The 12,897-nt window shown below is 45.6% G+C and overlaps 1 protein-coding gene across 1 annotated transcript in view; it reads left to right on the top strand.

The window, feature by feature from the left end:
- LOC117508169 (calsyntenin-2-like) overlaps positions 1-12,897 on the top strand; it is a 1,041,373-nt gene that overhangs the window by 591,346 nt on the left and 437,130 nt on the right. Inside the window, exon 3 of the mRNA XM_034167838.1 lies at positions 8,017-8,212. Within this exon, the coding sequence (XP_034023729.1) occupies positions 8,017-8,212 (196 nt within the window). The remainder of the gene's footprint in view (positions 1-8,016; positions 8,213-12,897) is intronic.

Below are 12,897 nucleotides of genomic sequence, written 5' to 3'. Positions count from 1 at the left end.
TACAAAAGCACATTTATCTTTAAACCAACACACGACACACATCACATTAACGTGTTGGTTTACATAATGGATTACTGAACCAATCACTGTTTAGCACTTTTACCCAGAATGCTTTGCGGTCTGTGTTTGTTACAAAACCTCAGAATTAGTGCCTTATTCAACATTAAAAGATATATGTTATATTTTAACTTTGTACAAATGACAGAATTGACATTAATGGAGTTATTCTATCAGTATTTTCAAAAAACCATAAGTTAGTATGACTTTATTTTTCAAGACCTCCGCCTGACCAGCGTGTTGAAATTAATAGGGAGCTGGCCTTATGGCTGCTCTCGGTGTGCCTCTGTGGTGGGAGCACTGTTGTAAACAAGAGCTTCCAGCAGGGGCAGGATGTTGAAAGAAAAATGATTATGATTAGTAAAGAGTTGATTTCATGGGTGCTCTCAGGATTTGTCTGTGCTGCTTCCTGCAGGGGGCAGCATGGTCAAACATTCTTGCTTATTCTTTAGGTCTTTTACCGCTTTTGATGCTTTCAAAAGCAATCGTGTTAAAAATCAGCTCTTTAGTAACTGTAAATGTCCCATAGACAACACTGGAATTTATCGATTAACTGTAACTTCAGATACATTTTTGTGTGGTTTATCGGCTTATCTTTATCAAAGATAACTTTACAGTTATCTTATTATCTATTATTGAAGTTAATTTTTTGGTTATCTGTGCCCACCACTGTTCTAACAGACCTCGTATGCATGAATTTTAGCAATATATCTTTAGAACACCTAATCTGATGTCTGTCAAATATGGCAAGTATACTTGGCTTGCAGATGGATCTAGCTTTTTCACAAAAAGTACTAGCAAGAATGCGATCTTAGGGCCCGGTCCCACTGGTGTTTAGGAGGATTTGCTTATGGATTGCACACAGAATTGGCCCATATTCGCTTAACATCCGCAATATGCGTGAAACATACTTGTATGAGTTGGCCAACACCCACACACGTCTGCAATTATCCGGAGAGGCACATTTTTCTGTTACCAGGATTTTTGAGCTGCATAAAATTTTGGCTGCAGATGACATCCGCCTTACATACTCCATACATACACAAACATACTCAATCTATGTGCTGTATATTCACCGTCATCTGCTGATATCTGCAACTGACAGTGATTTGCGGCTTGGCAGCGGACTGGGACAGTGTGTAAAACAGATATTTTGCGTGCCCATTATGTCCACGTCACAAACTAAGATACGTTGTAGTGACTGCATACAGATAGGCCACGAATAAAGCATTTTTATTACGTCTGCTTTGCATCTGATTTGCGGAGGATGTGAATCAGATGTGCTGTGTTCACAGCTGGACGCCATTCTTTGTTCTACCGGCTGTCACGTGCTCTGCGCTGGACGCTGCGTATATAAAATAATTAGTTTGTGGTGGATTAATCATTTTATTCTGCAAATTGCCTGTTGAAAATGGCTCTAATCACCTCCTGAATCACAGAGGAAGCTGCAGCTGGGCCGTTCGCGCGCGTGCATGGTTCCAGCTGCAGAAAGCATTTTGAGCCGTCTAAAAAGGTAATTATTTGACTTGTTTACATTGTCAGGGTTTGATAAAACAGTTGCGTGTTTTTCCTTCTTGTCTGCAGCTGTTACAGTATTTATTCCTATGTTTATAACAGATTTACCTTCTTGTTATAATCGTTCGGACGAGCTGCACTCTGATGCAATCCGCTGACGTCACCACTCACCCTGTTCACTGCTTGTTTACTCCAGTCAGCTTGTCCAAGTCCAGCAATTGCTCCAGAGGCTGTACTGTTGGTGTGAATAGTGATGCCGACAGCCCGAGTGTGCTTCATTTATGACCACAATACAGATGCCGTGTACGCGCAACACGTGCGCGATACATTCATAATCCACTCGTAATACTGCTGTGATAATCGCAATGCGTTGGATCCGTTTCCTCACTACATGCATTATACAACCGTGATTGTTCGTCATATATTTGCTATATATTATTAGTATATCCGTAATTCATACTGGGACATTTGTCATTTTTGGCATGCCCGTAATTTGTATACTCAATTCATGCGCAATCAATCCTCTCTCCAGTGGGACTGGGCCCTTAATACATTTATATTCACAATGTCTATTTCGGATTGGATAGAATAGAATAGAATAGAATAGAATGCTTTTTATTGTCATTATATTATTATAAAGACAACTTCCGTAGTGCAAAGGTGTAAAAGTAAATATATATATTTAAATATATATATATATAATATAAAGACAAATAAGAATATATACATGTATTTACAAGGGAGCCAGTAGGTGTATATAAATAGAATTCTGTGCTATTCATTGCATTCACCTTTATAAAAAATAAATGCAATGAATGGTGCAGACTGAAGACTAATGTGCATTCAGTACTCGTATCGCACTTGGGTAGAACATGTTTTTGAGTCTGGATGTACGGGCCTTGATGGACCGGTACCTCTTTCCTGAGGGCAGCAGTGAGAACAGGCTGTGCCCGGGGTGTGAACCATCGAAGCTGTTGCTTCTGGCCCTGTGCAGACATCTGGTGTTATAGATGTCTGACAGAGAGGACAGCTGCACTCCTATGATGTTCTGTGCTGACTTCCTGACTCTCTTCAGAGCCTTCTTGTCAGCCTGAGAGCAGCTCCTGTACCACACCAAGATGTTGTTGGTGAGGACGCTCTCTACAGAACACCTATAGGACAGCAGCAGTTCCTGGGACAGGTTGACCTTCCTCAGTGACCTTAAAAAGTACAGACGCTGCTGTGCCCTTTTTACAAGGGCATTGGTGTTGGTGCCCCATGTCAGGTCCTGAGAAATGTATGTTCCCAGGAACTTGAAGTCACTCTCTACGGTGTCTCCCTGAATGGGGGGGGCTGTCCTCCCTCTTCCACCTAAAATCTAGCACCAACTCCTTTGTCTTTAAGGAGTTAAGTGCCAGGTTATTTAGGGAGCACCAAGTGGTGAGGTTCAGGACCTCCTCTCTGTAGGCTGTCTCGTTGTTATGAATCAGCCCAACCACGGTAGTGTCATCCGCAAATTTGACAAAGATGTTGCTGCTGTGGGTTGGTGCACAGTCATGGGTGTACAAAGTGTACAGCATGGGGCTGAACACACAGCCTTGCAGATGACACTTTTTTATTATTCTGTCAGTTCATGAAACACGATTAAACATGAGTCCTCAAATAAGTGCACACATTGGGCCTCATGTATCAATGTTGCGCACTTGTGGTGTAAATTTACGGCGTAAACTTGAAATACACCAAAGTTGCCGTGACATGTATCAAGCAGTGTGCACCTGTCCATTTCTGGCGTACGCCTGACGTGATCTTGATAAATGCGGCGGGTGGAAACGATCGTAATTATAATAAACGCCCATAAATATTCAGACTCCGCTTCAGACACACCCTCATTTTACGACATGGAAGCCGGGAGACGGCAATGAAAAAGAACTCCACCAATCACGACGCGTGCCAATAGAGCGTCAAAAGCGGCCGTCGTATCAATTGTTTTGTAGTATATAATCAATAAAGTGTTACAGTGGTCCCTTATTAATCGCTGGAGTTACGTTCTAAAAAATAGCCCGTAATACGCGAAACCGCGACGTAGTCAGCGTTATTTTTTACAATTATTATAGACGTTTCAAAGCTGTAAAACCCCTCACTACACAGTTTATACACTTTCTCAATCAGGCATGAACATTTTCTCACTTTTCTCTCGTGTGTAAACACTCTCAAAGTTCAAACCTTAGTAGGAAGATAATACCAAACTGTTTTCAAGCCCAAACATTTGTTTGAGAAATAAAAAAGGAACGTTTTCCTATAAATAATTATGATGGCATTTAGAGCTAACAAATTAATTTTAACGATCAACGAATGAGGTCGGACACATAAGAAATTATTAATAGTAACTGACCAGTATTTCACAGATCGGGCCTCTGCGTCCTGACGCCGCGCCTTTTCCCGCTCACACCTGGCTGCAGCAGGTGTGTGTTTCCGTGTGACAAACACAGTTATGAGTAGTTGTTGGCGCTCTTTTCTCTTCTGGGCAACAAGATTCTTATAAACAGATACGCAGAACACAGAACACTGTAAAAAAAAAAAAAGGCATGCAAAATTGGACTAAATACTCCACGAGACTCCGAGGCCACGACAGGTGAACAGCGTTATAGCGAGGGACCACTGTATTCTTTTTTCACATGTCAATAATTCTTGACATGTGGATATTTGCTCGCTCAATTAATAAGACACGCCTAATCTGTCAGATTTCTTTATTTTTTAAATGTACTTCTGTATTTATTTTACTGTGACAACCGAATGGAGATGACAAAACCTGGTTGCAGCACGGGCGAATTAAGGGAATGACGAAACTACAGTTATTATCAATTTCATAGTCTAAAACAATCACACCACATGAAGTTAAGCTCAGCGCTGCTCTGGCTCCAGGCTTGAAGTCTGGAGAACAAGGCGAGCAGCGCTGTCTTTGCAGTCAGCGCTGTGACCACGGATCGTGCTCCATAACAATCCCGCAAAGGCGGGATTTGTATTGATTATTATGTAGTATAATCAGGAAAGTGTTATTTATGTAACATATGCATTGATTTGTATAACGGCACTGTTTATCATGTTGATCATCTTCATTTTTGTGTGGATTCCAGTGCTGGTTCATTTTGGTGTATAATTTATGCCACCTCTCGACCTGGTGTATATTTTCAGTACAGCATACGCCAACGACCACATTGATAAATGCCAAGTAGCGCAGTCGTTTTGGCGTACACCCCATATACGCTCAAATATCGCCATACGCAATGTTGATACATGAGGCCCATTGTCTGTACTTTGCTTTATGAGTACAGAGCTAAAACACCTGCTGCTTCAAGACAGAAACCTCACAGAGCCATGGACAGTGTTTCAAAAACACTTTGCTCTAAATATTCAATGTGATCAGCAGTGCTTTTCAGTCTCTGTTTGTTTGTTATGCATGGAGCGGAAAGAAGCACTCACAGCTTTCATGGTCACTCGTGACTCACTTATCTTCAACCTCTTATCCAGAATCGGGTTGCAGGAGCAACAGCTCCACTTTGGACCCCAAACTTCCCTTTCTCCGGCCACATTTACCACCTCTAACTGGTGTATCCTGAGGAGTTCCCAGGCCATTGTGGAGCTGTAATCTCTCCACCTAGTACCCAGGGTCTCCTCCCAGCAGGGTCACCTCCTGGGGAGGTGTCCAGGAGGCATCCTTCCCACATGCCCGAACCACCTCAACTGGCTCTTCTCAATGCCAAGGAGCAGCAGCTCTTCTCTGAGCTCCTCACGAATGACTGAGCTTCTCATCCTATCTCTGTTGGAGGATCTAACTCTTTCGGTCATGACCCAGCCCTCATGACAACCTCCAGAAACAGGTGCTATTTGATGTTCTGGCTCCAAGGAATGTGTGGAATAGAACGGAGAAACTACTTGCTGTCGATGTACAACAGGCAAAGAAAATGATGATAGTGAAGACCGACTTCCTGCGACTGCTGAATATACGCTTCCAGCAGGAGCACCCCAAGACAAACTCAGATGCCACGGGGGAACAGTGATGATGATGATGACCATAGGTGAGAGTAGAAATGAAAAGTGAATGGTAAATCCAGAGCTTTGCCTTTCAGCTCAACTCCCTTTTTTGTCACAACAATGCAGTAAAGAGAATGCAATACCATCCCTGTTGTGCCGATTCTCTGGCCAATCTCACGCTCCATTGTCCCCTCACATATGAACAAGACCCCGAGGTACTTGAACTCCTTCATTTGGGGAAGACCTCATTCCCTACCCAGGGTAGGCAGTCCATCAGTTTCCTGCTGAGCACCATGGCCTCAGATTTAGAGGTGCTGATCCTTTTCCCAGCTGCTCCACACCTGGCTGCAAACCTACCCAGTGAGTGCTGGAGGTCAGGCTGATGATGCTAACAGGACCACATCATCTGCAAAAAGCAGTGATGAGACCCTGAGCCCACCAAACAGGTGGAGGCTGGCCTATACCAGACAGAGATTGGATGGCCCTGAGAAGGGACCCCTCACTCCATACTCCCACAGCACCTCACACAGTATCTCCCAGGGTACCTGAACATATGCCTTCTTCAAGTCCACAAAACACATGTAGACTGGATGGGCATACTCCCAGGACCATTCCAGGACCCTTGTGAGAGTGAAGAGCCTGTTCAGAAGGTGGTTCAACTATCGGCCAAACCCTTCTTTCCAGCACCCTGGAGTAGACTTTACCAGGGTGGCTGAGTGTGTGCACTTGTAGCTGGCACACATTCTCGGGTCCACTTTTTTAAATATGGGGACCACCACCCCAGTTTGCCTCTCCTTTGACACTGTCCCAGACCTCCATGCAGTGTTGAAGAGATGTCTCATCCAAGACAGTCCCTCCACACCCAGAGCCTTCAGCATTTCTAGGAATTCCTCTGCACGTCTGTCTCAATGTGCCAAAAAAGTGCTGATGTCCACGTCTTTTCACAATTCCTGTGCTAGTCAGACGATGTCCCGGATAAAACACAGCGTCCAGTTTGGAAATGAACGGCACATTCCACTGTTACAGGAGTTTTTGTCATGAAAGAGGAGCGGAGGCTTCGCGCGTCGCGGCGATGCCGCATGGCGCACAGCAACGCCGTGATGAAGCCTCACGGGACATGTTCTGGCATGTCCAGGCACATCCACAATTTCTCGGATAATCACTCGATGGAAAAACCACCGACAGCAGTCTGAACGCCATCTCAAAGCCGTCCTGTGAGACCAAAACGGAGGTGGTTTTGTCTCGCTCCGGTAGCGAGTCCATCGTGACGCGCGAAGCCTCTGCTCGGCTTTCCATGACAAAATCTCTTGTTAAAAGTGAAATCTGCCGGAAAATGGCTGATGTCCAGCTCTTGTGATAACCAGAGAAATGGCACACGATGGTCACGGATCCAGACAGCCATCCGTTTAGAAATGAAATGGTCGTTCAGCCTGTCAATGGCGGCTTCAGAGCGCGGCGCGCCCCACAGCCGCTGGGGGCCGTCCTTAAAGTGACAGTAACACTCCTTATTCTCTACCAAGCCCTTAACATTTTCACCGAAAGCCAGATAAATTTTTCTAATGGTTTCCAGCTGCCAGTCTCTAACAGTTTCTGAAAAAATTCTGATGGAAAAAAAGCCCAAATCATTCTATTTCCTGACAATGAAAATCCGACGAGGGGGCTGGACCACTTCTCACTCAAAGCCTGCTCACAGGCGAATGACGCAACTGACAGGCGTGGAAAAACTCACGCATGCGCACGAGGGTTCAAGCTTGTCTCGCGCGATCACACGTGATTCAAATCCATATGGTTTTTGAAAAAAATAATAAGGTCGGATACTTTTCTAATAGACCTCGTATATATATATATATATATATATATATATATATATATATATGTGTGTGTGTGTGTGTGTGATAAATAAATTCGGTCTCAGTTACTTTTATTGCCGTTGTGTTTTTCCTATGGTGTTCTCCACTGCAACCCTTGGTGGGGATAAGAATTACACAAAGTGACTAATCTGAGGGAAAACTATGAAATCCTCTTCATGCCTGCTCGTTCTCCTGTAATTTAAATAAATTGTTCTTCAGTTTTCCCAATTCTGAGCATTACATGGAGCTAAGGGAATTTTACAGGCTAATGTCACTGTGTAATTCCAACAGCTGCGTGAGAAAAGTCATTGAGAAACTTGGTCTTCTGTCAAATTACCCTTTTGAAGTCATATAAGCCACAGCTGCTTCAGGATGGCAAAAAGGCAAGGACTGTAAATTTGCTGTGCAAGTGAACTATCTACAACTGCTTCATTGTAAGCAAGACATTTTAATGAGCCTAACTTGTCTCTCACATACGTTAAAACAGATGTGATAATTTGGGCATTTTGTGAACACTTCCTCTTGTATTCTACCAGCTGACTGTGTTTAACATTGACCTCTTTCCCCATTTCCTCTTCTCTAGGGGAGATCTGTGCGTTCAACATCCATGGGCTGCAAGCTCCATTTCAAGCAGTGGTACTAAATGGTACGTCTGGCGAGGGTCAGCTCCGAGCCTGTGGCCTGGTTGACTGTGAACTGCAGAAGGAGTACACGTTCATCATTCAGGCTCATGACTGTGGGTCTGAGCCCGGAGGCACTGAAAGCAAGAAGTCCCATAAGTGAGTAGAACAGATGTTTGCTTGGATAAACACCAGTTTGATGTAATGCTGCATTTACACATAGGCATGACGTATTACGAATGTCATATGTGCATCATTCTTGGCACATTCCTGACATTCTTAATGTGACGTAACGCATCTGAATAGGTTTCTTAATAGTGCATGTTGGTGCATGATATTCGTGATTTTTGTGGAGCATGTTTTTGGCTGTCAAAAAAATCTTCCACGAATGTCATGCACCACCCTCATTTCGCCTCATGTTGTGGAGGTCACAACTGAGCATGTTGATCCGTCTTGATTAGTGGTGATCCTTAATTGAGCGTGACAGTGTTCTTTGATGTGTGCATAATTAAACCCTGCTGCACTGCATTCAGTTTCATTGCTGCAGTATGCTGAAGAAGGACAGTAACGCCAAGTCCACTAAAAGTTTTGTTCCAATGCTCATAAGTGCGCTCCTGCAGGTGTTCCACCTGCTGCTGCTGTGCCTGATGTTTGGGAAAATGTGCGAGACAAGAGCCACGTGGAGCCACACAACTGTCTCTCTCCATTTCCTGCTCCTCTCTGCGTCACTCCATGGCACAGAGCCCAACTAAACATGCAGTCACAAAGTTCTTCTACTGTGGATTTTGAGGAGCAAACTGGAGCAATTTGAATTATTCAGCAGCTGATGGATGAATACGGGTGTGTGTGGAGACAATTCACCTCATTCACAACATCACAGAATGTAACGATGCGCTGTTACGTGCAGAACATTATTCTTGACCGTGCGTAATGGTTCCTGATAATTCGCCAGCAACACATGCCATTAATCGTAACACGTGGTAACAGGTTGCAGCAGTTCCTGAGTACATCTGACACCTCTGCCTCAAATCATCACATTCGTGATCAGCAGCCAAGGATGTATACTTTGTGGCATTCGTGACTTGTCGTCGTTATGTGTAAACGCATAAGAGGTGTTGTTGAAGCCTTGCAGATTTCATGTTTGTGTCAATGCGAAGCTTGTGCAGTAATAGGTTAGTAACGGTTGTGCGGTTGGATTCGCAGAAAATTCCACATTGAGGTATGTTTTAAAGAATCTCATCAAGCAGACTGACAAGATGGGGCCAGATCACCCCAAAGCGCACATGACCAATGCAAGTGCCATTGCTGTCAGATGGACTTGCACTCATCTGTGCACCCACTGGCACGTTCATCTATAAAAAATGAGATGTAGCCAGGCACAAGGTGGACACATTCCTATCATCCATCACAAGAAAACATTTGTGCTTTAGATCACATAAAAGCACATCTGAAGCCTGGCGCAGTGTTTGTGGTACTTTCTGAGCACTCAGACGCACCTTACATAATGGAGTTCTTCTCACACACATCAAATAAGCAAGTACAAAATATGCAGCACTACAGCATTGTCCACCTCGCTGTTTGACATGTTTGTTGACAACTTGCTGACACCTAGTTGGTCTGGGAGATAATAAGTCACCCAGAACTGGCTCAGTACCAACGAGCTGATAGGGGTACAGCGCCACCTGTAGCGGTCGTTATAATGTGACATGTTTTATTCATTTAATCGATTCCCCTCTCTGCATGTATACTGCTACAAGGACAATAGTCCAATTGAATAACCATAACCCCTATAAACTGTGCATGTCAATGTAATGACAGTTCTGAAATGCCCATTGGACATCTATTGTTTATTTTAGCACAAAGGTCTCAAACTGATTCCAGAAAGGGCCAAGAGGGTGCAGGTTTTCTTGCAACCACCCACACCACCAGGTGATTTCACTGATTCCATTTGCTCAAAGTGATGTTAATCAGTGAAATCACCTGGTGGAGTGGGTGGTTGCAAAGAAAACCTACATCCTCTCTGCCCTTTCTTGAATCAGTTTGAGACCTCTGTTTTAGCATATATTTTATTTTATACATTAATTAATTTAAAATAAATAAAAAGTTTTGCCATGTGTGTGAACAAAAGTATAGTGACAATGCTACTGTGGTGTTGGCATGACAGTGGTTCTACCACATTAGGTGAGTTTCAAGAAAGCAGATTAGCAAAAATATTTATTTTCTATACCCGCTTACTCCATTCAAGGGTCACGGGGAGGGTGGAGCCCATCCCAGTAGTCACATGGCAAGAGATGGTGCAGACCCTAGACAGGACCCTAGTCTATCGTTGGGCCACATATCGACAGACAAACTCAGTGGCACTCAAACCTACAGTCAGTTTAACGTTTCTAGTGAGGCTTTCAGGAGAACTTTAAATCCAGTAGTCAACAGGGTCACCCCTTTGAGCCTGGTCTGCATAAGGTTTCTTCCTCAGATCATCAGAGGGAGTTTTTCCTGACCACTGTCGCCTGTGTGCTTCTCTGGGGGCTGGTAAGGTTTGATCTTGTGTGAACCACCTTGAGGCAACTTTGCTGTGATTTTGTGCTATATAAATGGAAATAAATTGAAGGTGATGAAATGGTACGTCCTGCCAAATATTGCCATTTCATTGTTTTGTTATCTAGTATTGCTGTAACGCAATTTTTGTCATTTAACAAGCTCTCTGTCTCTTAGTCTGGCCATACGTACCCCTTCCTGTATTTTAGAATGTCATGTAATTCTGTCTGTATGTCATGTGGCCTGTAATAGAAAAAAGTATTTCCTTTGCCATTTTTCGAAGTAAGGCTTTTTGAATCACCTGAAAAAACATCTCATCTGAACATAAAACATTTTCAAAATATACACGCTTCCGTTAAGCATATTTACAATGAGTTACTTCAAATTGGGAAATTTGGAGGGTAAGGGCCCCTTCACCCATAGTACAAATGTGGCTGAATTGCGCATGAATTACGCATGAAGCTGGAATCGTATGCATCCATCCATCCATTTTCTTCCGCTTTATCCGGAGTCGGGTCGCGGGGGCAGCAGCTCAAGCAAAGCCGCCCAGACCTCCCAATCCACACACACCTCCTCCAGCTCCTCCGGGGGAACCCCAAGGCGTTCCCAAGCCAGCCGAGAGATGTAGTCCCTCCAGCGTGTCCTGGGTCTTCCCCGGGGCCTCCTCCCAGTGGGACGTGCCCGGAACACCTCTCCAGCGATGCGTCCAGGGGGCATCCGGAAAGAATGCCCGAGCCACCTCAACTGACTCCTTTCGACGTGGAGGAGCAGCGGCTCGACTCCGAGCTCCTCCCGAGTGACCGAGCTCCTCACCCTATCTCTAAGGGAGCGCCCAGCCACCCTGCGGAGGAAACTCATCTCGGCCGCTTGTACTCGCAATCTCGTTCTTTCGGTCATGAGCCAAATCTCATGACCATAGGTGAGGATCGGAACGTAGATCGATCGGTAAATCAAGAGCCTTGCCCCCCTACTCAGCTCTCTCTTCACCACGACGGTCCGATACAGTGACCGCATCACTGCAGACGCTGCACCGATCCGTCTATCGATCTCATGCTCCATCCGTCCCTCACTCGTGAACAAGACCCCGAGATACTTAAACTCCTCCACTTGAGGCAAGGACATTCCACCAACCTAAAGAGGGCAAAGCACCTTTTTCCGGTCGAGAACCATGGCCTCGGATTTGGAGGTGCTGATTTTCATCCCGGATGCTTCACACTCGGCTGCAAACCACCCCAGTGCACGCTGAAGGTCCTGATTTGACGAAGCCAACAGAACCACATCGTCCGCAAACAGCAGAGACGAGATTCTGTGGTTCCCAAACCAGACCCCCTGTACACCCTGGCTGCACCTAGAAATTCTGTCCATAAAAATAATGAACAGAACCAGTGACAAAGGGCAGCCCTGGCGGAGGCCAACGTGCACTGGAAACAGGTTTGACTTACTACCGGAAATGCGAACCAAGCTCCTGCTGCGGTCGTACAGGGACCGGATAGCCCTTAGCAAAGGACCCTGGACCCCATACTCCCGGAGCACTCCCCACAGGGTGCCCCGAGGGACACGGTCGAATGCCTTCTCCAGATCCACAAAACACATGTGGACTGGTTGGGCAAACTCCCATGAACCCTCGAGCACCCGATGGACCTTGTAGAGCTGGTCCAGTGTGCCGCGACCAGGAAGAAAACCACACTGCTCCTCCTGAATCCGAGGTTCGACCATCGGTCGAATTCTCCTCTCCAGTACTCTGGAATAGACCTTACCGGTGAGGCTGAGGAGTGTGATCCCCCTATAGTTGGAACACACCCTCCCGTCCCCCTTCTTAAACAGAGGGACCACCACCCCAGTCTGCCAATCCAGAGGCACTTCCCCCGATCGCCACGCGATGTTGCAGAGGCGTGTCAGCCAAGACAGCCCCACAACATCCAGAGACTTAAGGTACTCAGGACGGACTTCATCCACCCCAGGAACCTTGCCACCAAGGAGCTTTCTAACCACCTCGGTGACTTCGGCCTGGGTAATGGATGAGTCCGCCTCCGAGTCCCCAGTCTCTGCTTCCTCTTCGGAAGACGTGACGACGGGATTGAGGAGATCCTCGAAGTACTCCTTCCACCGCCCGACAACATCCCCAGTCAGGGTCAACAGCTCCCCACCCGCACCGTAAACAGTGCTGGTGGAGAGCTGCTTCCGCCTCCTGAGGCGTCGGACGGTTTGCCAGAATCTCTTTGAGGCCGACCGATAGTCCTCCTCCATAGCCTCCCCAAACTCCTCCCAGACCCGAGTTTTTGCTTCTGCGACTGCACGGGCTGCGGCAC

The sequence above is a fragment of the Thalassophryne amazonica genome, chromosome 4, assembly GCF_902500255.1.
Source record: "Thalassophryne amazonica chromosome 4, fThaAma1.1, whole genome shotgun sequence".
In the NCBI taxonomy this organism is placed as follows: Eukaryota; Metazoa; Chordata; class Actinopteri; order Batrachoidiformes; family Batrachoididae; genus Thalassophryne; species Thalassophryne amazonica.
Note: the sequence above shows the minus strand (reverse complement) of the source record. Positions and strands in the feature narration are given on the sequence as shown.